The sequence below is a fragment of the Micromonas pusilla genome (genome assembly GCF_000151265.4).
Source record: "Micromonas pusilla CCMP1545 genomic scaffold MICPUCscaffold_4, whole genome shotgun sequence".
NCBI lineage: Eukaryota > Viridiplantae > Chlorophyta > Mamiellophyceae > Mamiellales > Mamiellaceae > Micromonas > Micromonas pusilla.
In genome coordinates, this window is record NW_003315885.1 from 152,668 (window position 1) to 177,950 (window position 25,283).

The 25,283-nt window shown below is 63.2% G+C and overlaps 11 protein-coding genes across 11 annotated transcripts in view; 7 read left to right on the forward strand and 4 right to left on the reverse strand.

Moving 5' to 3' along the window:
• Positions 1-565: 565 nt before the first annotated feature.
• IFT72/74 (intraflagellar transport protein 72/74) lies at positions 566-2,654 on the forward strand (the record flags this gene model as incomplete). Its single annotated transcript, XM_003057558.1, has 2 exons — positions 566-1,672; positions 1,875-2,654. The coding sequence occupies 2 exons, from the start codon at positions 566-568 to the stop codon at positions 2,580-2,582; spliced, it is 1,815 nt and encodes a 604-aa protein (XP_003057604.1). The 3' UTR covers positions 2,583-2,654.
• Positions 2,655-2,915: 261 nt separating this feature from the next.
• MICPUCDRAFT_56956 (uncharacterized protein) lies at positions 2,916-3,587 on the forward strand (the record flags this gene model as incomplete). The annotated part of the gene is made up of 1 exon (XM_003057559.1): positions 2,916-3,587. The coding sequence occupies one exon, from the start codon at positions 2,916-2,918 to the stop codon at positions 3,585-3,587; it is 672 nt and encodes a 223-aa protein (XP_003057605.1).
• A 369-nt stretch (positions 3,588-3,956) lies between these two features.
• MICPUCDRAFT_56957 (uncharacterized protein) lies at positions 3,957-4,196 on the reverse strand (the record flags this gene model as incomplete). Its single annotated transcript, XM_003057932.1, has 1 exon — positions 3,957-4,196. One exon carries the CDS (start codon positions 4,194-4,196, stop codon positions 3,957-3,959), a length of 240 nt encoding a protein of 79 aa, XP_003057978.1.
• Positions 4,197-4,321: 125 nt separating this feature from the next.
• MICPUCDRAFT_56958 (uncharacterized protein) lies at positions 4,322-4,936 on the reverse strand (the record flags this gene model as incomplete). The annotated part of the gene is made up of 1 exon (XM_003057933.1): positions 4,322-4,936. The coding sequence occupies one exon, from the start codon at positions 4,934-4,936 to the stop codon at positions 4,322-4,324; it is 615 nt and encodes a 204-aa protein (XP_003057979.1).
• Positions 4,937-5,119: 183 nt separating this feature from the next.
• MICPUCDRAFT_56959 (glycosyltransferase family 4 protein) lies at positions 5,120-7,853 on the forward strand (the record flags this gene model as incomplete). The annotated part of the gene is made up of 4 exons (XM_003057560.1): positions 5,120-5,679; positions 5,784-5,983; positions 6,120-6,352; positions 6,537-7,853. The coding sequence occupies 4 exons, from the start codon at positions 5,120-5,122 to the stop codon at positions 7,851-7,853; spliced, it is 2,310 nt and encodes a 769-aa protein (XP_003057606.1).
• A 1,669-nt stretch (positions 7,854-9,522) lies between these two features.
• MICPUCDRAFT_56960 (uncharacterized protein) lies at positions 9,523-10,254 on the reverse strand (the record flags this gene model as incomplete). Its single annotated transcript, XM_003057934.1, has 1 exon — positions 9,523-10,254. The coding sequence occupies one exon, from the start codon at positions 10,252-10,254 to the stop codon at positions 9,523-9,525; it is 732 nt and encodes a 243-aa protein (XP_003057980.1).
• Positions 10,255-10,818: 564 nt separating this feature from the next.
• Positions 10,819-11,256, forward strand: MICPUCDRAFT_56961 (uncharacterized protein; the record flags this gene model as incomplete). Its single annotated transcript, XM_003057561.1, has 1 exon — positions 10,819-11,256. One exon carries the CDS (start codon positions 10,819-10,821, stop codon positions 11,254-11,256), a length of 438 nt encoding a protein of 145 aa, XP_003057607.1.
• Positions 11,257-11,337: 81 nt separating this feature from the next.
• On the reverse strand, positions 11,338-12,722 carry MICPUCDRAFT_67101 (uncharacterized protein; the record flags this gene model as incomplete). Its single annotated transcript, XM_003057935.1, has 1 exon — positions 11,338-12,722. One exon carries the CDS (start codon positions 12,720-12,722, stop codon positions 11,361-11,363), a length of 1,362 nt encoding a protein of 453 aa, XP_003057981.1. The 3' UTR covers positions 11,338-11,360.
• A 601-nt stretch (positions 12,723-13,323) lies between these two features.
• Positions 13,324-13,671, forward strand: MICPUCDRAFT_56963 (uncharacterized protein; the record flags this gene model as incomplete). Its single annotated transcript, XM_003057562.1, has 1 exon — positions 13,324-13,671. One exon carries the CDS (start codon positions 13,324-13,326, stop codon positions 13,669-13,671), a length of 348 nt encoding a protein of 115 aa, XP_003057608.1.
• Positions 13,672-15,035: 1,364 nt separating this feature from the next.
• MICPUCDRAFT_56964 (uncharacterized protein) lies at positions 15,036-22,136 on the forward strand (the record flags this gene model as incomplete). The annotated part of the gene is made up of 1 exon (XM_003057563.1): positions 15,036-22,136. The coding sequence occupies one exon, from the start codon at positions 15,036-15,038 to the stop codon at positions 22,134-22,136; it is 7,101 nt and encodes a 2,366-aa protein (XP_003057609.1).
• A 127-nt stretch (positions 22,137-22,263) lies between these two features.
• MICPUCDRAFT_56965 (uncharacterized protein) overlaps positions 22,264-25,283 on the forward strand; it is a gene marked incomplete at both ends in the record, with an annotated part of 3,950 nt that continues 930 nt past the window's right edge. Inside the window, one exon of the mRNA XM_003057564.1 lies at positions 22,264-25,249. Within this exon, the coding sequence (XP_003057610.1) occupies positions 22,264-25,249 (2,986 nt within the window). The remainder of the gene's footprint in view (positions 25,250-25,283) is intronic.

The following is a 25,283-nucleotide window of genomic DNA, read 5'->3' on the forward strand; positions in this document are numbered from 1 at the left end:
TCTCGAGGAAGGATCTCGAGGATTACGGTCGGTCGCGAGGAGCGGTGTTCGACGCCGGACCGAGTCGGAGCGGACGACGCGCGCTCTCGCGGCCGGCGTGCGCTCTCGCGGGGGAGTGTGGCGCCGCGGGGACGGTCGCGGGGGTCCGACCGTGCGCGTCGGAGAGTGCGCCCAGGAGACGAGACGCCCGCGAAGAAATGACATCGCTGCCGCTTGGCGCGCCTCGGTTGTTCCGCCTGTTCCGTCGTCCGCGTCCTGTCTCTTGGTGGCCGATTTGAACGCGTCCTGTTCCTCTCCGCGCACACCACCGCGCGCGCGCGCTCGCTCGATCGCGCCGCCGCGATGGAGCGTCCGCGCTCCGCACTCTCGCGAGGTGCGCGTCGCCCTTCGCCCGCGTCGCTCGCGAGGCCCTTCACCGCCAGACGTCGTCGCGCGGAATGACTTTTTCCCTCTTCGATCGATCGATCTACCGATCTCTCGTGCCCACCCCGCTGACCGACGCCCCCCCCCCCCCGCCCCCGCGCCCGCGCCTCCGACGCGTTCGTCTTCGTCGCCCGCAGGCGGGATGTCCGTGCCGCAGAGCATCGCGAGCGTCCCCGCGCCGCCGCGCCCCGGGACCGCGTCTCTCCGCGGCGGGCCGACGACGACGACGACGCGACCGGGGACCGGGTTCAACGGCGGCGGGGCCGGGTTCCGACCGAACGCTGGCTCGATGCCGTCCCTCTCGCGCCCGGCGACGCAGGCGGCGACGGGGGGGCGCGCCGCCCTCGGCGCGGCGACGCCGACCGGCGGCGTGCACGGCGGCAGGCGAGTCCTCGACGCGAGTTATTTTTTAAACCGGCTGCGTCGGAAAAACCGCGAGGTGCAGACGGAGAGCTCGAAGCTCCGCGACGAGCTCGAGAGCCGCAGCGCGGGGGACAGCGCGCACGACTTCATCACGCGCAGGCACGACGCGCTGACGCGCGAGGTGGCCGAGCTCAGGGCGCGGCTCGCGGAGCAGAACATCGTGCTGGAAGCCGTCGCGGCGAGCGGCGGCGGCGGCGGCGGGTCGGGATCAGGAGTGGGCTCGGGCCCCGACGAGATCGCGCGACTCGCCGCGGAGACGACCGCGCGCAACGCGGACGACCGAAAGCGCGTGGACGCGGTGTTCAACGAGCGCATCGCGGTCGAGCAGTCCGCGAAAGAGCTCGAGGCGCAGGTGCGGAGTTACCAGGAGAAGACGAAAGGGATGATCGACCAGTTGCCGCCGGCGCGGCGACGCGAATACGAATCGCTCGCTGAGAGAAACGCGACGTTGCAGGCCGAGGTGGCGAAGATGGAGGCCGCGCTCGAGAAGGCGTCGAGCGAGCTGTCCGCCGCGGAGCACGAGCTCGCGCGGGATCAGATCAAGCAGCGGGAGCTCGCGCTGCGGGACACGCTGTCGTCGCTGACGGCGAGAAAGCGCGAGTTGAAGACGGACGAGGAGCGCTTAAAGCTGTCGCCGAGCGATCAGCGCGCGCGGCTCAAGGAGCAAATACGCGCGCACAACGAGGAGATCGCCGCCGCGGAGATTGAGATCGCGGAGCTCCAGAAGCTCGTTCGCAAGGGCGAGAGCAAGCTGCAGGAGGTGCGGGTTGACTTGAACGACCAACGCGGCGAGGGCGGGCTCGACGACGCGGACAAGTACGACAAGGCGCGTTCATGCTCACACTGGTCCCCATACGACCCCGTCCGCGTGGTGCACGCCGTTCCTTGAGGACTTTCTCTCCCAGCGTGTCTCTCCTCCCACCCCTCGTTTTCAATCCCGACGCACACACCTCGACGCCTTTCAACTCCACCCCTGACGCCTTTCGACTCCGCCCCGACGTTCGCCCGCACGGACCCTCGACCCTAAGCTTCTGAGCCAAGAGAAGGAGCTCAACGCGTTCATCGACGGCTTCGACGGGTCGAGAGCCGCGGCGCTGAACGACGTCGCCGCGCGCAAGGACGCCATCGTGCGCCTGCTGGAGAAGATCTCCAGGAACTTACTCGTGAAGGGCAACGTCCCCGACAAGGCGCGGTTCGACGCGATGCGAGGCGAGTTGGAGTATAAAAAGACGCAAGTCGGACACGCGACGGCGACGTCCGCGCGGCTCGAGGAGGAGAAAGCCTTGCGCCAGGCGGAACTCGAGAAGATCGGGACGCTCGAGGAGAAGATCGCGACGGAGCTGGCGGAGCTGGAGAAGAAGGCGGTGGCGTTGAACGCGGAGATGAAGGGCTTCGACGACGTCGACGGGCTTCGAGCGGACGCGGAGAAGACCAAGGCGAGGCTCGAGCGCGAGCGCGTCTCGTACGGCCAGCGCGAGGCGGCGACGAGGGAGCTCGTGGACGCGAAGGTCAAGGCGCACGACGCGAAGCGCGAGCAGCTGCGATCGAACGCGGCGTACAAGGAGCTCGAGAAGCTCGAGGTGAAGATGCGCGTGCTGGAGCAAGGGAACCACGGGATGCGCGAGTACGTCGACGCGAGAGAGGCGGAGAGCGACGTGGGGACGCTGATGCACAGCGTGGACGAGGTGTACGACGAGTTGAACGCGCTGTTGCAGAAGAAGGCGGCGTACGCGTAGGAGACGGGACGGCGGGCGAGGGCGAGGTCTTTGCGGCGCGCGTTACGTTTAAAAAACCAAAAGTATTCTTTCGTCAGCTGTCGCTGTCGTCGTCTCCGAGGGTCGTTCATTTGACAAAAAAAGTTCATCGGTCAGTTGAAAGGAGACGCGATCAAGTGTTGAAACCGGGCGATGGGTGAAACACGTTTGTATAGAACGCACCTGATACACGAGCACAGCACGTCGCCCTCAGATCCGCGCGCGCTCGGCCCGGCGTCGCGTCGTCTCCTCCGCGCGCGCGCTGCGGAGTCGTCCGACCTCCCCCCCCCCCCCCTCCCTCCGCGTCGCGTCGAGATGAACTGCGAGGTCTTCACCCTCCCCCCCCTGCGGTGCGAGGCGCGCCAAGCGAAAGAGGCGCTCCGCGCGTTGACGCACACCATCCTCCTCGCGCGCGCGCTCGGCCCGTGCGCGCCATCGGACGTCGACAGCGCGCTGTTCCCTGACCTGACGTACGTCACCTGCGGCGACGCGGACGTCGAGCGCGTCGTCGAGGCGCGGCTCGGCGCGTTCGCGTCGTGGACGGCGAAGCGCGGCCGCGACGTCGCGCGGCGCGGCGGCGACGCGCGAGAGATCTACGCGCGCGTCTGCGTGTCGTTCTTCGAGCGCGACCGCGGCGACCGCGGCGGCGGTCTGGGCGGGTCCGGGTCCGGGTCCGGGGCGTGGGAGCAGTGGCGGATACCTATCGAGGTGACGCTCGAGAGCGGCGACGGCGGCGAGGGCGACGACGCGGCGGCGGCGAGGGCGAGAGAGGAGCGGTCGCTCGCGCTCCGGGACGAGATTCGAGGCGCGATCACGCACGCGCTCACTCTGGCGAACGAACGCGTGGCGCACGTGCCGCCGGTGACGCGCGCGGGCGCGGTCTCGTTCCCGTTCGAGATATCGCTGCCGGGCGACGGCGCGTCGGGGACGCTCGGGACGCTCAGGCGGGTGATGCTCGCGTCGTCCCCGCCCGCGATGCTGACGTGAGCGACAGCGGCGGCGGCACGGCGAATCGTTTCATTCATTCATCTTTCATTCTACCATATACCCTAGCTGGCATGAGTCAGAGACGCGCGCGCTCGACGACGCGAAAGAAGAGAAGAGCGGAGATGCCGCGACGGACGCGTCGGTTGTCGTCTCAGCCCTCGGGGCGTGACCACCCTCCGCGCTCGCTCGCGCGCTCGCGCTTCGCCCGCTCCCCCGCTGAGAGTCGTTCCGTACGGGCGAAGAATGTGGGGGTGGAGTTGAAAGGCGTCAGAAGCGGAGTTGAAAGGCGCCGAGGGCGGGGATCGAAAGCGAGGTGTGATGGGCGGAGAGACGCGCGCGCCGGGAGAGAAAGTCCTTAAGGATCGGCGTTCACCACGCCGACGCGATCGTATGGGGACCAGTGTGATAACAGAACGCGCCTGAGACGACGCGCCGCGCGACTGCATCCGCGTCGTCGCGCCTCCCCGCGCGTCTCAACGCCTCCATCTCTCTCCGCGCGAGGTACTCCTCCCGCGTCGCGCGCGCCTCCGCATCGCTCGCGCGCCCGTCGATGACCTTTCGCACGCGCGCCTGAAACGCCACCTCGTCGGCCGTTACCAGCGTCTCCATCTCCGAGACGCGTCGCTGAGGAGTCACGTCAGGGTGGAGTTGAAAGGCGTCAGTTGGAGTTGAAAGGCGTCGAGGGCGGGGTTTGAAACCGTGGGGTGGGCGGAGAGATGTGCCGGGAAAAGTCCTTAAGGATCGGCGTTCACCACGCCGACGCGGTCGTATGGGAACCAGTGTGAGATAGAACGCACCACCGGAAACCACGTCGGCGCCATCCATCCGCCGTCGTCGACGGCGAAGCCGAGCGCGCGCGCCGGCGCGCTCGCGTCCGACGCCGGGTCGAGGATCCAGTGGATACCGCCGCAGAGCGACCCGAGCGCGAGCCCGCCCGCGAGCGCGGACCTGCGGTCGCGCCACCACGACGCGCACACCGCGCCCGCGGCGAATCCGCCGACGAAGGCGTCGATCGCGTCGCCGTCGCTCTGCCGCACGAGCCGGCTCGCCTCCTTCCCGGACGCGAACATCCCCGCGACGACCGCGCAGTTCCCCGACGTGTTCGCCATGATCGTCGCGTAGTGGATCGACTCGCGGTACGCCGCGAGCGCGCCGCCGCCGGCGAGGCCGGCGAAGAACCCCGCCGCGGTCGTCCGCGCGACGCGATCGTCCCATCCCGGGTTGCGCAGCGGGCCGTCGCGGCGCGGCGGGCCGAAGACGCGCTCGAGCGGGTTTTTCGGCGGGCGCGACGGCGGCGGGTTCGGCGCCGGCGCCGCGGACGGCGCGGACGTCGACGACGCGTTCCCCATGCTCGCGGCGCGAGGAGAGGACGGCCGGCGGCGTCGGCGCCTGTGACGCGGTCAGATCAGGTGCCAACTTTCACTTCGACGACGAGTGGCTCGCGCGCCTCGCTGGCGAGATATTCCTTCGCGCGCCTCGGCGGGCGTCGGCGCACTCCACGCCCGCGGAGCGCTTCGCGGCTCACGGCGGCGATGACGTCTCGCTCCGCGACGGTCGCGGCGATCGCGCCGCCCGAATTCGCGCGCGTCCGCGCGACGTCGCGCGTCGCCGGCAGCCTTCCTCGCGCGGCCGCGGCCTCGAGAAATGAAGATGGCGCGCGTTTATCCTCCTCCTCCACCCCAGGCGGCGTCGATCTCGCGACGACGACGAGCCGACGCGCGTCCTCGCGCCGTCGCGTCGTCCTCGCGCCGCCGCCCGCGGCGACGAACCCAACCGACGCGTGGCTCGCGGAGGTGGACGCGGACGGTCGCGTCCCCGCGGGCGCGACGCGCGCGCCTCGACGCATCGTCGTCTTCGTCGAGCCGTCGCCGTTCTCGCACGTGAGCGGGATGAAAAATCGATTCCTCCGCCTGATCGAGAACCTCACCGAGCTCGGCGACGACGTCGTCGTCATCACCCCGGACCGGAACCCGCCAGCGGAGTACGCCGGCGCGGAGGTCATCGGCCTCCACGGCTTCGCCTTGCCGTTCTACCCCGGGAACACGCTCTTGTTGTCGTACGCGAGAGATCCGAGGGTAGAGGCGCTGTTCAGGTACGTTCTTTACAAACGTTTTTCACCCATCGCCCGGTTTCAACATTTGATCGCGTCCCCTTTCAACTGACCGATGAACATTTTTTTTATGGAACGACCCTCAGAACGAACCCGCCAGACCTGATCCATTGCTCCTCCCCCGGCGCGCTCATCTGGACCGCGACCGGGCTCGCGGAGAAGTACAAGATCCCGCTCGTGCAGTCGTACCACACGCACATCCCGCACTACATCCCGCAGTACACCGGCAGCACGTTCCTCGTGAAGCCGATGTGGGACTTCATCCGCCTGTGGACGTCCAAGTCGGGTGCGTTCTCGGTGGTTTTCCAAACGTTTTTCACCCATCTTAGCTCGGTTTCAACACTCACTTGATCGCGTGGGTCCCTTTCAACTGACCGGTGAATGTATTCCATATTATCGTATGGAACGGCCCTCGTCGTCAGACGTCACGATGGTCACGTCCACGATCTTGGAGGACGAGCTGAAGAGCGAGGGGTGCCCGAGACTCGAGGTGTGGCAGAAGGGCGTGGACACCGTCGCGTTTAACCCGAAGTTTCGCTCGGAGGAGATGCGCGCGAGGCTGCGCGGGGGGCGGAAGGGCGGCAAGATCATCGGCTGCGTCGGTCGACTCGGCGCGGAGAAGAATCTCTACGCGCTGAAGGAGATTCTCGCCAAGGTGCGTTCTATACACTGGTCCCCATACGACCGCGTCGGCGTGGTGAACGCCGATCCTTAAGGACTTTTGGCGGCGTCTCTCTGCGCCCACCCCTCGCTTTCAATCCCCGCCCTCGACGCCTTTCAACGCCACCTGACGCCTTTGAACTCCACCCCGACGTTCGCTCGTACGGAACGACCCTCAGTGCCCGGAGGGTACGAACCTCGCCATCGTGGGCGACGGCCCGGAGAAGGCGAAGCTGGAGGAGCACTTCGCGGGCACCAACGCGCACTTCACCGGGATGATAACCGGCGACGATCTCGCGGCGGCGTACGCGAGCTTGGACGTGTTCGTCATGCCGAGCGAGTCGGAGACGTTGGGGTTCGTCGTCATGGAGGCGATGGCGAGCGGCGTCCCCGTCGTCGCCGTGCGCGCGGGCGGGCTCCAGGACATCCTCACGAACACCCCCGAGGTTGGCCAGCTGTACCCGAGCGGGGATTACGACGAGGCCGCGAGGCTCACGACGGAGCTGCTCGTGGACGACGCGGAGATGGCGCGGCAGCGGAGGAGCTGCAGGGACGCCGTCGAGGAGTGGGGGTGGATGGCGTCCAACACGAAGCTCCGCGACCTTCAGTACGCGAGAGCGTACCGCCGGCACAAGCGCAACGAGAAGATTCGCATCTTTCTCGACCTCGTCGGCGCGCGTCGACGCGTCGCGGCCGTCTTCGAGGCGCTCATGAACGCGCAGTGGGGGCTGCAGCTGTGCGCGTACGTCGCCGCCGTCGTCGCGTTGCGCGCCGCGCGCGAGCTCGTCGTCGCGCACGGCGTCGGCGCCGCGCTGTCCGGCCCCGCGTGGGTCGCCGCGGCGCAGTCCGTCGCGACCGCGTCCGGGCCGTTCGGTCCCGCGGTGATGGCGTCCGCGGTGGCGGCGGCGTCGCTGATCCCCTTCGTCCCCGCCGCGCCGATGTACGCGGCGTCAGGGTTGATGTTCGGGACGGCGCAGGGCGCGTTGATATCGCTCGTCGGCGCGCTCGAGGCGGCGGCGATCGCGTTCGCCATCACGCGGCGGAAGGGCGTCGCGAACGTCGCGTCGTATCTCGCGACGGGCGCGGGGTTCGGCGCGCCGGCGCGGCGATTCGTGAGGAACCAGCTCAAGAAGATTGAGACGTTTCTGGAGGGCGACGGCGGCGGCGAGGGCTTCGGGACGTTCGCGAAGCTCGTCGCGTACCGTCTCGTCCCGCACGCGCCGTTCACGGTGGCGAACTACTTGTTGGGGCTCACGAAGGTTCCCGCGACGACGTTCCTCGCGTCGACGCTGCTCGGCACCGCGCCGTGGGCGCTCTTCTTCGCGCTCGTCGGCAGCGCGGGCAACGCGTTCGTGAAGAACGGCGCGTTGTGGGACGCCGCGAGCGCGGTGGCGTCGGGCGCGGACGTCGCGCTGGCGCTGACGATCGGGTGCGTGCTCGCGGCGCCGGCGGTGGCGAAAGCGGCGACGGAGAGCAACCGCGCGGCGATGGCGTGACGCGATGTGCGGCGGCGGTATTAATACCGAGCGTATTCCTTCCGTCTGCGGGTGTGCGCGCGAGAAGAACGCATCCCCCGAAAGAAAAATATCATAATGTGTGGCCTAAAAAGAAAAATTAAAAGTGAGTCGGTACTACAGTAGGTGTCGGTACTCCGCGCCGCGTCGAAATGAATGACCCCCCCCCCCTCCCTCCGCCGCCGCCGCTGGACAAGGTCGGCGCGTATCTCCGCGCGCGCGGCCAATCGCGGGACGACATGTCAGCATACGCCACGTCAGCGGACGCCGGCGTCGCGACGCGTGTACTTGTTCAGCCAGTACGTGGACGTCTTCCGCTTCTCCGCGTCCGCGAACGCTCGACCGACCGTCCCCGCCGCGCCCACCTTCTCGGTGACCTCGTGCCTCGCGTCCCTCGCCTTGGCCGCCGCCGCGGCCGCCGCGGCGTTCGAGCTCGACGAACTTCGCCCGGGGATGCGAAGCATCGGCAGCCTCGCGCGCGCGCGCCTCGGGGTCGAGGGTCCACGCGAAGCGATGATATCGGGGTGGAGTTGAAAGGCGTCAGGTTGAGTTGAAAGGCGTCGCGGTCGGGCATCGAAACCGTGGCGCGCGCGGAGAGAATCGCCTCGCCGGGAGAGAAAGTCCTTAAGGAATGAAGTTCACAACGCGAACGCGGTCGTATGGGAACCAGTGTGAGACAGAACGCACCGCATCTTCTCCGAGACGGGCGCGACGACGCGCGGCGGCGAGCCCTTCCTGAGCGCCTCCGGCTTCACCGTCGGCGCGGTCGGTTGAAACGGTCGGCGTTCAACCGTCACATCCGTCGGCGGCGTGCGAGGGTCGCAGGGCGGCGGCCGCGGGCGCGCGTCGGCGGCGCGACGCGCGTTATTTATCGAGTTCGTCGACTCGGTCAGCGCCGCGCGGCGGACGCGTCCCGGGTAGTCGGGCAGCGTCGGCTCTTCGTCGTCGTCGTCGACGACGCGCGCGGACGCCGCCGCCGCCGCCGACGACGACGCGTGATGATCGACTCTCGGCGGCTTCGACGCCGTCGTCGCGGCGTCCGCGGGCGCGGGCGCGACGACGAAGGAGCGCGTCGCCGCGCGGCGCTCGAGCGATCGGCGAAATAAGGGTCGTTCTATACAAGCGAATGGCGGGGTGGATTTCAAAGGCGTCAGTTGAAGTTGAAAGGCGCCGAGGGCGGGGAATGAAAGCGAGGGGTGGGCGGAGAGATGCGACGGGCAAAGTCCTTAAGGATCGGCGTCCACATCGCCAACGCGGTCGTATGGGGACCAGTGTATAGAACGCACCTAACGGCCGCGGATTCGCCGCCGCCGCCGCCGCCGCGTCCGCGTCGCGCCCGTCGGCGACGCCTCGCGCGAGGACGCGCTCGAGCGCGGACGCCGGCGCCGGTCTCGCGACGACCGCGGGCGGCGGAGGGGTCTCGTACGCGCTGAAGCGCGCGCGCGCGTTCGAGACGACGTCGCGCCTCGGGGAACGCCTCGGGGAACGCGCGCGTCCGCCTCCGCGCCGTCCGCTGAGGGGCGTTCCATACGAGCGAACGTCAGGGTGGAGTTGAAAGGCGTCAGAAGCGGAGTTGAAAGGCGTCGATGGCGGGGAATGAAAGCGAGGGGTGGGCGGAGAGAGACGACGGGCAATCCTTAAGGATCGGCGTTCACCACGCCGACGGGGTCGTATGGGAACCAGTGTGAGATAGAACGCGCCTGAAACCGAATCCGGCCGCCTCGTCGACTTCTACCGACGGACGATTCCGATTCGGACGACGCATCATCGTCCGGTCGTCGCCGCTTCCGGCGCGTCCGCATATCGGCGGCGCGGCGACGCGCGCTTCCGCGACCGCGGCCGCGGTCGCGGTCCTCGCCGCCTTGGCGTCGCGGTCGATATGCGCGCGGCGCGTCTCGAAGTCGTCGTCGACCGTCGAAGTCGTCGTCGTCGTCGACCTCGTCTCCCTGAACGCGCGTTGACCCCGCGGCGCCTCCCCCGCGCTCCCGACGCTCGCGACGCTGTCGCGCGCGACGCGCGCTCTCCCCGCATCGCCGTCGGGCGATATCCGCGTCTTCGTCAGCGTCGAGCTCGCGCAGCCCATGGGCCGCGCGATGTTTGGGAGGAAGTACGACCGCGGCGACCGCGACGACGCGCGACGTCCCGGCCGTCGTGATGGTCGCGCCTGGAGATCGACGACGAATCGAGCGCGGGCGTTACGCCGCGCGAGCTCGGCGGCGTAGGACTTCAAGCTCTCGGCGGGCCCCGCGAGTCGACGACCGCCCTCGGGCGCGGGGCCGATCAGCGCGGGGAGGAGGAAGTCGCGGCGCGCGGAGGACGGGTCCGAAGGTCGGACGAACGCGCAGCGTCGTCCGGGGCTCGCCGCGTGCGGCGCCGCGCGCATCTGTTTTTGTGACGCGGCGTCGACGACCCGCGATGCTACGATTGCTCTGTGAGGGCCATTCCATACAAAAACAGTTCACCGGTCAGTTGAAAGGGTATGCGATCAAGTGTTGAAACCGAGCGATGGGTGAAAAACATAGAACGCGCCTGATCTCCACTCCGGTCGTCGTCGTTTTTGGCGCCAGTGCCGCGTGGACCGCGAGTGTGGCTCACGCGCGCCGACGCGACCGTAGGAGTGCTTTAAAAGGTCACGGCGCGCGCGCGGACGCGGTGACTCGGACGACGCGATGGCGAGCGCGGCGAGCGTCGCGCGAGTCTTCGGCGCGTCGCGCGCGCGCGGCCTCGACGCGCGCGTCGCGGCGCGACGCGCGCTCGCGGCGAAGCGGAGCGTCACCACGGTGCGCGCGCGAGCGCCTTCCCGCGCGAATGAAACATCACCAAACCGCGCATCCATCCTTTCTCGTCCGTCCGTCCGTCCGACGCGACGCGCGAGCCCGCCCCGCTGACGCCCTTCTTCCGCCTTCCGACCTTCTTCCTCCTTCTCCTCGCGCCGCAGACGCGCGCGATGAACAGCGACGACGTCGACGAGCCGGAGACGTTCGTCGTCCCACCCGACGCGTTCGTCGACGCGACGACCGGGGAGTCGATGACGCCCGAGCGGAAAGCCGGCGTCGCGCTCGGAAACCTCTTCACGATGGCCGCGACGCGCGTCATCCTCGATCAGTTCACGGGCACGAGGCACCGCTCGCCGGTGTACTACAAGATGGTCGACTTCCTGAACGAGAACCCGCTGCGGAACGGGAACGAGTGGCTCGCGAAGCTCATGCGAGAGCCGGACAACGACCTGCGAATCACCGCGATGCGAATCATCGAGACGCGACGCGTCTTCGCGGACACGGAGTTTAACTGGGACGTCGTCGAGTCGGTGACGAAGGAAGAGATCGCGGGGGACACGCTGGAGATGACGAAGAGTTTCCTCACGGAGAGTCTGACCGCGGAGTAGGCGCCGGCGAACGACGGAAGGAGGATCGCGCGCGGCGACGCGACGACGCGCCGCCGCGCCGCCGCCGCCGTACGAGCTGTAAAAAAAAAAACGTTTGATTTTTTTCACTCGCCGCCTCCCTCCTTCGCCGCCGCCGCCGCCGCCGCCGCCGCCTTCGCCTTCGCCGCCTTCCGCAGCGCGACGAAATCGCCCGTGCGATCCTTAAAGTCCCCCGCGCGCGCGCCGTCGCCGAATCTGAGCTCCTTCGCGTTGCTCCGCGCCGTCGCCCTCGACGCGCGAAACGCGTCGATCCGCTTCCTCGCGTACGCCACGTAATCGAACGCCTTATTCCGCGTCGAGCTCGTCGCTTGCATCACGCCCCACAACCCCCAGTGCAGATGACTCACCGCCGTGAACGCGTCCGCTTCCCTCACGAGCGACTCCACCGCGTCGGGCCCGGCGTCGTGCCCGCCGCCCGAGAGGTCCTCGCCTTTTGCGCCGTACAAGTACGCCGCGCAAAACGAACGCTTAAAGTCGGCGTCCGGAAGCGCGGCCCAATCGCACTCGAACCCGGCGTGCTCGCAGAAGTGGTTCGCGAGGTCGAACCCCCTGGGCGCGGGGAGGACGTACTCGAAGTCGATGAGCGTCATCGACGGCGGCGGGGACGTTATGACGGCCGCGCCGGACGCGTTCCACGACTCCGGGACGAGGAAGTTGCCGCAGAGTAGATCCGAGTGACACAGCGCCTCGCGCGAATTCGCCGCGGCGCACTCCCTCTCGAGCTCGTCGATTTCAACCTTGAGCTCTTCCAGGCGCATCGCGACGCGCGCCTTATCGTTCGCGAGCGCGATCTCCACGTCCGCCTCCTCTGTCTCGAACTTCCACGATATCGCGTTTTCGAGCCAGGACCGGATCCGCGCGAACAACGCGGATCCAGAAGAAGTCTTCTCCGACGTCCCCGCCGCGCCGCCGCCGCCGCCGCCGCCGCCCGCCTTCTCCTCCTCTCTCTCCGGGTCGAACCCGCGCGCCGCGCACTTCACGCGATGGAACCGCGCCACCTCGCGCGCGATCGCCGCGGCGACGATCGGGTCCGCCATCTCCCTCGGCGTCAGCGGTCGGACGTTCGGCAGGTACGCCTCCGCGCGGCCGTTGACGAACGTCCCCAAACACTTCGCGCCGAACCCCGCGGCGGTGATCTCTTCGAGCGCTTCGTGCTCCGTCGTCCGCGGGAACGGCTCCAAGAACCGCGCCGTGGCGTCGCCGAAGACGCGCAGCACCACGGGCGCGTGCGTCGCGTGCGGCTCCCTGTATCCGGGCAGCTTCTCCGTGTAGTACTCCTCCCCCTGCAGCGGCGACGCGAGCCACAGCGCGTTGGTCACGCCGCCCGTCATCGGCGTCAGCGTCACGTCGAGGACGTCGTCCCATCCGTTCGACGTCCACGCCGGGATCAGCGCGCGCAGGAGCGACAGCGCGTTGCGCGTGAGCATCTCCTGATCGTCCGGGTCGTCCGGGTCGTTCGTCGCGAGCGCGAACTCCGCGTGCGGGACGAAGGAGGCGTCGGAAGCGTCCGCGTCCGCGTCGGCGGACGCGGAGCGATCGCGCGCGAAGTCATCGAACGAGCACTCGAACGGCGCCGTCGCGTCCGGGTCGGGGAGCTCGACGGTGCGATAGCCCTCCATCCGTTCGCCGCCCTCCTCCTCTTCGCTCGGCGGCGACGACATTCGCGAGCGCGAGCGCGACCGCTCCGGGGCGTCGCTCGAGCGGGGGAGAAGCGCGGAGGGGCGACTGATCGTTATTCGTAAACGTCGATCGTCGTTGTTACGCGCTTCATCTTTCGTCAACTACAGTACTACGCCCTTTAAGCCCTGAATTAGCGTGAATTGACGGAGCTTAAAGGGTTGAACCCTTCGGGTTCATTTCACTCTGTCGCATCAACGCTAATTCAGGGCTTAAAGGGCGTAGTACTCGCCTATCAAAACCTAATTTAATAGGTGTTTTTGTATCAATTTTAGGGTTTTTATACAAGCCAAAAAAATGAAAATTGGAAACCTAAGTGAGGTCGCCTCAAAACGAAAAATAAGTCCAAAAATGCCGAACAACAAAAAAAATAAGCGAAACAAGCAGACGGCAGGGAAGGTTTGTGATGTGCCTTACTGCGTGAGGAAGGAGACGCCGACGATGATGTTTGACGACACCAATATTACCTGTATGAAGTGCGACCACTTCATCTGTAGCTGTTGTGTGGAGAAGAATTGGAAGGGAACTTGGACGCAGGAGGACTTCTACAAGCCGAAGTATGAACTGCCAGGTCTCAAGCACGAGCTTTGGAAATGTCCGTTTTGTCGGGCTACTTTTGACCGCTTTAGACCCGACGGAAGTGGTCTTGAGCCTGAATTGAAGACGATGACGATTGGGGAGTTCTTGGGTAGTTTATAGCTTTGTAATAAGACCAAAACCTTACGAAAATCACGGGAGTTCGGGGGCGTATCTGGAGCGTAGCGACCCAGACCTCTACAAATCTCCGTGAACCTCGCTGACGCAAATATCACGGAACTCTGTAGCACCTCTTTAAGCCCTGCGAAGTGTTTTTGAGCTGTTGAAAAACACCTCAAAAACACGGGAAAACCACCTAAATCGGGGGTCGCAAAACCAAAAATCGGGGGTTAGAAAATCACACGAAAATCATCTAATTTCGGGGGTTAAAATCGTCCAATTTGGGGGGTTAGAAAATCACACGAAAATCATCCAATTTGGGGGGTTAGAAAATCACACGAAAATCATCGAAAATCGGGGGTCTTCTGTGGGGCTTCTATACCTTCTGTGAGCCTTCTGTGAGACCCCATTTCATACCATCCACGAAACAAGCACGGAGGACGAGAGAAAGCCAGACCCAAATATCTATGTAGGGCTTTTTTGGTCTCTAAAGGGGGGGTCTGTTTTTGAGACAGGGGGGGAGACCGCCAGACCCTATGTTGGCTATGTTGGCTGTAGGGTATGTTTTTTTTTTCTTTCTCACACTCCTAATCCGTTCTCTCTCTCCCTCCTTTACGGATTACACTATTTATATAAAAGGGAGAAAAGAGTATACATTATATACATAGTCAACATAGGATATAGGAATGACGGAACTTTCTCGGTGTATAGTATTTTTCAAAGCCGTCAAAGACCATCATTTTTGGGTCTGCCTGGCCGATTCCCCGTGTTTTTGGTCTAGGGTCGCCTGACCCCCATTTTGCCCAAAAAATCGCCTGAAATCTGGAAATGACTGAACTTGACTGATCTCCCAAATTAGGAAAGCCCCGTAGTTTTCACTTACCCCCGCACACCGCCCAAGACGCGCGCTTGAAGTTGCGCCTCGGTCAAGTATCGTTTGAAAAAACGCGATGAATTATTTTGTTTGATCGATACATCGACCAACGCTGAAAGCAAAAAAGTTATTTTGACACCCTGGCTAGCTATCAAAGTGAAGATACACGTAGTCGTGAGAAAATCACACGAAAAGGAGGTTACACAATTTAACGCACGAACCCTAGTCGTTGCCCTTACCCCTCGGACAAACAAACGCGCCGCCGCTCGCCGCAGCCGCCGCCGCTCGTGTATACACCAACCCGGATAGGGTAGATCACGGATCGTATCCACGCCACGCGAACGCAAGTTCCCGCATCGCCGCCCACGCGCAGACTGTTTGATCTCTCTGATTCCGTCGCGCGATAACGCGGGGCGGGGGGATTTCGCATCTCACCACCACGAGCGCGGCACATCCACGAGGGACGCGTTTGCGAGAAACGTCTGAAGGAAGGATGGGGCGATCTCTGGCAGAGAGCACGCGCGACTGGGCGGGGGAACGCGCCGAGGTCGCCGTCGCGTCGGAAGACACCCCACTGCTGTCGGGAAGGGGGTCGAGATCGCGGCCGCACATTTCCCCCAAAAGATCGCCCCACCGCGGCCGCACCGCCTTCTCCCTCGCCGTCGTCACCCTCACTTCGTGTCTCGTATTGACCGTGTCCTCCCAGAACCTTGGGAGGTTCTTCGCGTCGTCGCTGCTCGGGAATAAAGACGCGGGCCCGGAAGTGGTCGAGACCGCGCACGAGAGCGTGCGTCGGATGGAGAACTGCGGCGATCACAACTCGTCGTGCTACGTCGGCGCCAACGCGCACGCCGTCTCCAAGGAGGATGCGAAAGCAGAGATGAAGTACGGCCAGCCCAAGGGGGGGTACAAACCCACGCCCGTGCGCGGGCAGACGCGGCTGGACGCGCTCGAGCCGCTGGACGTGATCCGCCCGTACCCCGGGGGACCGCCCCTGAACGCGAAGCAGATGCTCGGCTTCTTCAGGAACACGCGGCGGAGAGGGAAGGCGTACTCGCTGAAGTTTTACGAAAAAGACGGCGTCGTGCACTTCATCTACTCCAACGTCTGCGCCGACGAAAAACGATATCAACGGCGCGGGGCGCAGCGCAATCAACCGTGGCCGTCGTGGTGCAACCATGACTACGTCGGCACGTACTTCGCGCGGACCACCGACGCGGGTGACGAGGAATGGGTGCGCTGCACGAACAAAGTTCCCATGAACCTCAACCCTACACGGCATTGGGGTGTCGTTTATCCTTACACGATCGATATGTCGGAGGCATCGCTACGCGCAGGGTGGATCAGTTGCCCGGACATTTTGAAGGACCCGTACCGCGCGAAGGAGACGCTCCCAGAGGGCGCGGCATATCGGCGCGAAGATGGCTCCTGGGGCGTCGTCGGCGCGGACGCCGAGGATGACACCGTGCGCTCCCCCGCGGAGGTAAATCACGAGTATAAGTACAATATCCTCGGGCTGCCCGTGCGCGTTGGGGGAGGCCGGTGCTGGACGAAAATGCCGATCGCGGTAGGCGGCGCGAAGCTCGCGTGCGGCGACCAAGGGTACGACTACACCGACGCGGGCGGCAACCTTAGACGCTACGTGACCCCGACTTGGGAGAACGGCATGGAGTGGCGCCTGCTCACGCGCTCGCTCGAGGGCGAGAGCAACGCGTTTGAAAAGAACGCGGTTGAATTCCTGGATTTTGACGTTTCCCCGGCGTACCCTGGGGCGCTGTTTGTGGGCGGATTGGACGCGTTGTACGCCAGTTACGAGCAGAGCACGGACATTGAGGCGAAACCGCTGATAAACTCGGACAAACGCTACGATAAGGTTCGTCAACATTCCTACGTGCTCGGCGGCGTCAGCTACGTCATCATGTGGGAGCCCGGATGGGTCAATCCATATGAGCGCGGCTCAGCGAACGTCACGGCGCCGCCCCTCCCCGGGGTTTCGTCCAAGCGTCTCATCCTCGGGCGATGGCGCGAGCCGCAGCTGCCGTGGTCTACTCCGAGAAACTTTGCACCCGCGGCGTATATCAAGGAGAAGCTGTCAGGGTACGAATGGGACGCGCCGAGCCTTCCGCGCCCGAACACGACGGCCGACATCGGTGACGGCTTCACGGTCGCCGCGTACGTGCGGATGCGCCACTTTCGGCCGGTATTTCAGAACTCGTCGTCGCCGCCATCTACGAACGTGCTTGCCGCGGAAGAGGCGCAGTACGGACATGACACGAACGGCTTAAAGTACGCCAGTCCCGTGTACAACGGGACGACTACGATCGACTGGGAGAACTATCACGTCGAGGTGAAGGGAGCGACCGTCGGTAACATCCTGCACGTGGGCGTCGAGTTCGACCCGGCAAAGGAGCCGCTGCCCTCCGCGATTGACCATCTGCCGCCCGGTGCCATTCCGGTCAAGGGCTTCTCGCTCTACACGCACAGGGACGGCACACTCGTCCTCGCCGCGACGGACAAAGGGACGGGTAAAATGATTCCTACGCGGCCGTCGACGTCAGCAGCACCCGTATCAGCGGGCATGACGATTGCGAGCGCGTTTGCGGACAACGAACCGACTGCTCTGACAATCGCCGCGCCCGCGCGGGTTGCGAAAATCTACACGCGCACGTTCTCCGACAGGACTTCGCTAAAAATTGCGGTCAAAGAGTGTGGCAACAAGGGCTGCGAAGATATGAACTCATGGGACGTGAGCAAGGTCACGGACATGTCCTATTTGTTTCATCGCATCTATCCTAAGGTCGACATCTCTGAGTGGGATGTGAGCAGTGTCACCAACATGCAGAGCATGTTCTACTCCGCTTCCTCTTTCAACGGCGACATCTCCGGCTGGGACGTGAGCAAGGTCACCAACATGGGGGAGATGTTCTCCTACGCCAAGGCTTTCAACGGCGACATCTCCAAGTGGGACGTGAGCAAGGTCACGAACATGGGGGGCATGTTCAGCGCTTCCTCTTTCAACGGCGACATCTCCAATTGGGACGTGAGCAAGGTCACCAAGATGGGGAGCATGTTCTCCTCCGCTTCCGCTTTCAACGGCGACATCTCCAAGTGGGACGTGAGCAAGGTCATTGACATGGCGTACATGTTCAACGGCGCCAAGGCTTTCAACGGCGACATCTCCAAATGGGACGTGAGCAAGGTCACTATAATGACATATTTATTCAGCTACGGAAGCTACGGCTACGGAAGCTCGAATTTCGACCAAGACTTATCGAATTGGAATCTTTGCAAGCTGACGAAAAAATCCATGCGTTCTTTTCAACTCTCGCAATTTAAAGCGGGCATATCAAATTTGAAGGAGGAGCACAAGCCCCGTCTCGGTCATTGCGTTATGTCAACATTTTCCAACGGTGATGTGCTCCGTCTCGCCGTTAAATCGTGTCTCGCCAAAGACTCGGTGAAGGGCTGCGAGAATATGAACTCCTGGGATGTGAGCAAGGTCACCGACATGTATCAAATGTTCTATGGTGCCTCTGCTTTCAATGGCGACATCTCCAATTGGGACGTGAGCAGCGTCACGAACATGGAGAGAATGTTCAATTACGCCACCGCTTTCAACGGCGACATCTCCAAGTGGGACGTGAGCAGCGTCACGAACATGGAGAGAATGTTTTATGGCGCTCGGACTTTCAACGGCGACATCTCCAAGTGGGACGTGAGCAGCGTCACGAACATGGAGAGAATGTTCAATTACGCCACCGCTTTCAACGGCGACATCTCCAAGTGGGACGTGAGCAAGGTCACGAACATGGCGTACATGTTCTCCTCCGCTTCTGCTTTCAACGGCGACATCTCCGGCTGGGACGTGAGCAAGGTCACGAACATGGGGGGCATGTTCTCCTACGCCAAGAAATTCAAGCAAGACCTCTCCGATTGGGTCATGTGCAACGACGACGGCACGCTCACGCTAAGGAACCGTATGTTTGCCTATGGCGTCATGCCGGAGTCGTACAAACCGCGTCCGCTCGTGAGCTCGTGCGTGAAATCGGACGCTTCTGTGGGCGTTTGCAAGACGAGACGATCGATCGACTCGGAGACTTGGCACTCCCTCGTCGTCGCGGTCTCGGCCACCTCGGTGGACTTGTACGTCGGCGGCGAAAAGGTGTGCACGGTGGAGACGCCGAACGGGTCTTACTTTGACGGGACCAAAGACATACCCGTGTATACGCAGTGCCGCGGGAACGAGTGCCGTGGGGGCGGCGACAAATCACGGAGCCTCGCCGCCCCGCACTTGCCCGCCGCGGCGGTCGCCGACATGTACGACATGCGCGTTCAGTTTGGAGCTGCGTCGATCGATCCCGCCGATCTCGTGGCGGCTATCGCCGCGCGAGCCGCGTTCGAGCCGCCCAACCCGGACGCGTGGAAGGCTCGCTGTCTGCCGGACGGGTGCGAAGAGCCGAACATGTTCGTGAACCACGTCCCGATTCCCCAGGGCAGATGGACTCGCATACCGGATCCTCGCTCGTTGAAGCTCTACGGATGCAAAGACGGCTCTTGCGCAGACCCTCACTGGTGTTGCGAGGGTAAGCACCTCGGTTGGAGAGGCGGACGGGATAAATTCGGGTATCCCAATTGCGCTAAACGCAAATCCATCAACCCTATCACGAAGAAGTACGACATCTGCTGCGACGGCCTCGAGCGCGAGTATGATCCCAAGAGGTACACCTCGAAGAGCGAGTTCGACGACATCAAAGCGAAACGAGCTCATATGGTCGCGAGCGGCGATTGCGCGGTGGACGCACCGGCTGGGTGCTTATCCCAAATACATGAAGGGTTCGCCGGCGCGTGTCCTTTGCAAGACACAAAGGCTCTGAGGTGGGGAAACAAACATACGAAGGGCGGGCAGTCCGGGTGGGGAGGCGGCTCGGAGTGGTCGACCTCAGGGGAAGACATAACCGCGTCGTCGTACACCGATTTCAAAGTCACCGCGGACGGAAACATCCACTTCGCCTCTGGGGACGACGATAAGCACCATATTCCGTGGGATTACGACGGGATGTTCGCTATCCTCAGAGGCAAAACCGCAACGTGCGAGCTGACCGGGTTGTGCGGCGAGGATTTCGATAAGCGATCCTACGCCGGCCGCTTCGAACTCGACGACGCCGGGTCGATACCGAAGTGGCGGTCGCGAGACGTCATACACGGCGCCAGAATCTACAAGACAGGCGACCACGAGGACATCGTCATCCTTCACCCGAACAAGGTTTGGTTAACAGACCGAAATGGATGGGCGTTTGATCGAGAGACGGACAGGGGCAAACTGTATTCGTTCCGAAGCTGGCGCAAGGAAACCAAACACAAACCGGGCGCGTGGGTGGGAAGGGACGGCGTCGACGACGCCGAGAACCCCATCGGACAGTATGCCATGCTCAGTGGAAGGAGCGTCACGCATTACGGCGTCGCCGCCAAGGGGTGGGGGTTCGCGCATCGGCGGTTCATCGACGGTTCCAACACGTTGCAAAGCCCGTACATGGACCTAGCGACGTCCCAGGCGAAGTCCCCGTGGTTGTGCTCGGACATCCTTGGAGACATGTTCTCGCCTGACGGCGGGTACACGTATTACGCGGTGATGCAGATCGGGTACAACCCAGCGACGGAACCGGCGTGGCGGTGCCTAGACGAGGCTGGGGAGGGGGCGGACACCACGCACACGTACGAGATCTTCGGTATCCGCCGGCTCGTCACGGACGAGTGCAAGCCGCTCACGTCGCCAGCGACGCACTACGGGTTCGCCTCGTATCTTGGCAACATGTACGGGGTGGACACCAAAGTGACGAGCGCGGTGTCTCGGCGCGACGGCGATTTCCTCCTCGGCGGGCAAATGGGCGCCCTAAACGCGCTCGGGTCGAACACGTCTTTGGCTCACACGGATTTGACCGAGGAGGCGTCTGGGTGCGCGGACACGAAGAATCCCATGCCTGGAATTTTCAACGAATCGACTGGGCATCAGTGCATGGCGCAAATCTTAACACTCGAGGGCGCTGGGTGTGGATACGACGGCGCCCCCGAGCTCTCGTGCGGCTCGCCCAAGTCCGTGTCCTACGTCGGAAGCAACGCCACGGAGCACATGCGCATATCGAACGAAACCGGGACGCTGATCATCGCCGGCCCAGACGGTGTCCTCGGTTTGAACCACGAAGCGAACGCCGTGCTGTGGAACGCGTGCGCAAAGTGCGACGGTGGCGTTTCGAACCCCAAATGCGCGCCTTTATGCGGTTTACATCCGGGTAAGATCCGCGTGGCCATCGGACCGAGAGGCCGAGTCGCGGCCGTGCTCGCGTTCGGAAGCGAACCTTGCCTCGTCAACAATGGTTACATAGTGTGCCCCGCCCGGACATCTCCTACGCTCGTCGTCGTCTTGGACGTGATCGGTGGTGGGAACGAAATGGCTCGCCTCGAGGTGGATCATTTCAAGCAGGAAGGGAAGGTAGGGGATGATTTCCCGCTCGATGTCGCCGTCTCCGACGTCGACGGATTGAATTCGGGGGTGTACGTCGGTGGATTCAAACAAGCGATGGTGCATCACACGCCACCAGCGCCGGAAGCGCCGTACGATCGGCTCACGCGAATCGCGTTCTTGCGCAAGTTCGACGCAAACGTTCGCGCGGGCGAACGCGCGGAGTATGCTTTGAGATGGAGCACGTGGGACTACGCGGGGTCGGACCTGGACGAGCGCGACGGCTCGGACACGCAAATCACGCAGATGGTATTGGATCGCTCCGGCCGCCTCGTCGTCGGCGGCGAGACGAACGGCTTCGAGAAAGAATCCCTCCACTTATGCCTTCCTGGTTCACATGCTCAGATCATCACCGCACACACCGTGTTTATTCACGACGGCTCTAAACAGCTCGGCTCTCACGTCGTCGCTAACCGAATCTCGAAGCGGCCGAAAGAAACATTCAGGGGCACAAACCCTAACTCTGACCTCGGCGGGCTCGTCGACCAGCTCCACGCCAAGGTGGCGTACGTCGCGATCGTGGACCCCGTCCTCGGCGTCGTCCTCAAAGGGCAGTTTCTCATGTCGTCGCCGATTGGAGGCATGCTGGCTTGTCCGGACTACTCAAAGACCGCAGCCCCATATTACGCGGTTTACGGCGTCACGCTCAAGGCGCTCGACGTCGATGGCAAGGGGAACATCGTTTTCGGTGGCGAGATGCCCGCCGGCGCGATAAAAGACTTAGCTGTTCTAAAAACGAACAACCGCTTGAACAACAGAGATTTTGAAGGCTCCGATAAGATGGCGTCGAAACCGTACATTGCTATCATGGATCCTAATTTGATCACCCGCCCGAAGTGGACGTACGTCCCCGGGAAGGCGTCAGGCAAGGTGACTGGCATCGCCGGCGGCGTGTACTGCCCCGATGACGTCTACCACTTTGGCGCGTGCACGTCCGCGTTGCTCGTGGAACAGCCTCCGTCGGAGATCGATTTTGGGAAATCTGGCGCATTTTATACCACCGCGAACGCGCTGCAGGTGCGTTCTATACACTGGTCCCCATACGACCGCGTTGGCGTGGTGAACGCCGTTCCTTAAGGACTTTCCCCGTCTCATCTCTCCGCCCAACCCTCGCTTTCAACATTTGACCTCGACGTTTTTCAACTCCACCCCGACATCGCCCTAGGTTTGGGGCGAGAACTCGAAATACGGAAACAAGTGCCCGATGAAACGTAGCGGCGATGAAGTCACGGATTTCGCTACGGGTCGTGATTGCGAAAAGTCGGACGCGTACGCGGTGCTGTTCCGAGGTCCTTCGCAATTGGCTAGCTTCGAGGTCTGCAACCCTCTCGATTTCAAAGAGCCCCCCGTGAAGCTGTTGTGGGCGCACATGAACATGGCGGGCACCGCGGTCGACCTCTTGTTCGACGTCGACACCGACCGCGGCGAGACCGCTGGGCTCACCCTCGGAGGCGCGTACTCTTGCGATAAACTCTTCCTTCGCGAAAGCGCGGTCGTGTTAGGCGAAGGGTGCATAGGCGCGTTCATCGACAAACGCTTCGTCCGATTGTATCTGGTCGTCGGCGAACACAACGTCACCGAGTCGAGCGACGGCGTGTCCGACGGAACGACGCTCAGCCTGCGCGGCGGCGTCGTATATCACGACCGCTTCAGAGAACGAGGAAACAGCTCCACCGCCTCTGTCGTGGTGACAAGACGTGCGGGAGAGCCCATCGCGGTCGTCGCGGATGTGACTACCTCCAAAGGTTCTTATGCGTTCCCTCCGTCGTCAGGGAACCATTCCACGATCAAATACACCGGGAGATTCGCTGGTCGGTACTACTCAGACAGAAATCCATACGATCTTCCATGGACGTCACCGGTGATAGTAAACCAACAGAAACTGTTCAACGAGCAATGCTACCACCCTGAGAAAACTGCGTACGACGACAAAATCGTGCTCCACGCGGATCGTTCCACCGGCGCGATCGGGGATGTTCCTTTGCGATTCAAGTGGAGCCTGAAACCCGAATCTGTGAGAAGAAGTGTCTGGACGGATCCTAAGTGCAATCCCGCAACTACTAATTATTGTCCGCACGTTTACATCAAACCGCAGACCGAGCAGGAGAAGGAGTCGGTGAGGAAATTGGAGGCATTTGTGTCTTCGCAACCTCGCAAACATACGCTGCGAATCCCACGAGAATTCTTCCTTGCAGATTGCCCTTGGGCTTGGGAGTACATTTTCAACGTCGTCGCGTACAACAAAGAAGGTCACGACGTGGATCGCGGCGCGGTCGACCCTTATACCGGTCAACTTGTGCACGATCCTCACGCGGACACCGCAACGGCGACTATAAATATCTTCCCAGGTGGTTCGTGCGATGAAAGAAGTGTGCCATCATCGCCGAAGCTTGTTTTCAGGTATGGGCCTCACAATCCTCACAGCATAGCAATAGATTCTCCGCCCGCGATCTTCACCCCCGCGTCATTGCGCAAATCATTTACTCAGTTGGCACTCGTGCGCGAATGGACGTACGACCGCCGATGGAAATACTCCGACCTCCCCGAGTGCAATCCCCCAGTGTCGGTGACGTGGGCGGTGAAGCCAGAGTACAACTCCGAAATGTACGCTACGTTCCCCAAGTCCCGCGTCGCGGGATGGCCCACCCCTACGGGATTGCACCCTGAAGTCGTCGCGCAGGAGGCAAAGCTGCAGAAAATCGTCGCTGCGACGCGGGGGATGGTGTCCGGCCGCCTATCACGGACACTTTTCTTCGCCGCCCGGCAGTACCACTTCACTTCAAACTACTCGATATTTTTCAACGACACGTGGCACAACGACACGGTGTATGACGTGCACGGCTTCCCAGGGCGTGTCATGCGAGCGGGTTATGCGGGTATAAAATCGATCATCGTCGGTGGCATGGGCGGAGACCCCATGACGGACTACTTCAAGCCAATCGACGCGAACGGCGGTGATTTTTCGTACTCACCCGTAACGTTCGACGCGTCTTCGTTGTATCCTTCGGTCTCGCGTGCGAACACCGGTGCTTTCATCGTCGATAAAACCGAGGAGGTGAACGTCACGACCGCGCCTTTGCGATTCGTCGATCCGGACTGGCGAACGGACACCCACGCGCTCAGACACGACTGGACGTGCGAGGATTTACTCGCGGACCGCCCGACGTGCCACCTCCGCGGCATGACGAAGAAACTCAAGGACATGTATGGAATATTCGTGGTCGACGACATACCCAGTGGGAGCCCGCTGACGTTGCCACCAAACACGATGGGACCGAATTCGGCGTACACGTTCACGATGCTGACGTCCAAGACTCACCGCTCGTCGAGAGGGCCTGATAAGGTTCAGCTCGTGACGGGGAACAACACGTGCCCGAGCGCGAACATCGAGCCGACGCCGAAGTCGATCAACCATCAATTCTTGTTTCGGATCTACGGCGACGGAGTAAGCGCTTTAGGCCGCGTGCAGTTCAGGTGGAGCATCGTGGACACGAGCCCGGCGACCGCGACGACGCTCGCCGTTCCCGTGTACACGCACTGGCAAGACAAGGGGTACATGTCGATCGTCAAAAATACGATGAACCCCGGCCGCGAGTACACGCTCACGCTGACCACGCGCGTCGCCGGCGTGGATAACGGATGCGAAGGACAATCGGAGAGAATCCTGGTGACGAACGCGCCGCCTCGGTCCGTGGGCGAAGGCGTCGTCGTCGAACCCGCGATCGACGGGATTGAATTTGAAACTAAATTCTCCGTCGATTGCGGCGAATGGGTCGACGCGGATAAAACGCTCGAGTATCGCCTCGCGTACTGGTACGACTACGACGTCTTCGCCCCGCGTTGGATGTGGCTCACAGAGCTTCAGGAAGGTCACGCTGTTTTCGAAGACGTCTTGCTCCCTCACAATCGACGCGCTGGTGGACGCACGAAGATTCGATGCGTCGCGTTCGACGACGAGGGCGCGTTCGGAACCTCGGTCACCACCGTGAAGGTCGCCGCGCACGCGAACATCTCCGCGGCGGTCGACGACGTATTCGTCATCGGTTCGCACCTCGAGCACCTCCACGTCTTCCCGGCCGCGTTGCGTAGGCTGCAGGAAGTGGATAAGCTGCGACACGCGGTGGCGGCGCAACGGCGCCGCCGCGCGCTCTTGGGCGAGAACATCGAACCGTCGTCGCCGTCCCCTCCTAGTCCGTCCGTGGGGACCGAGTGAAAAAGGCGCTG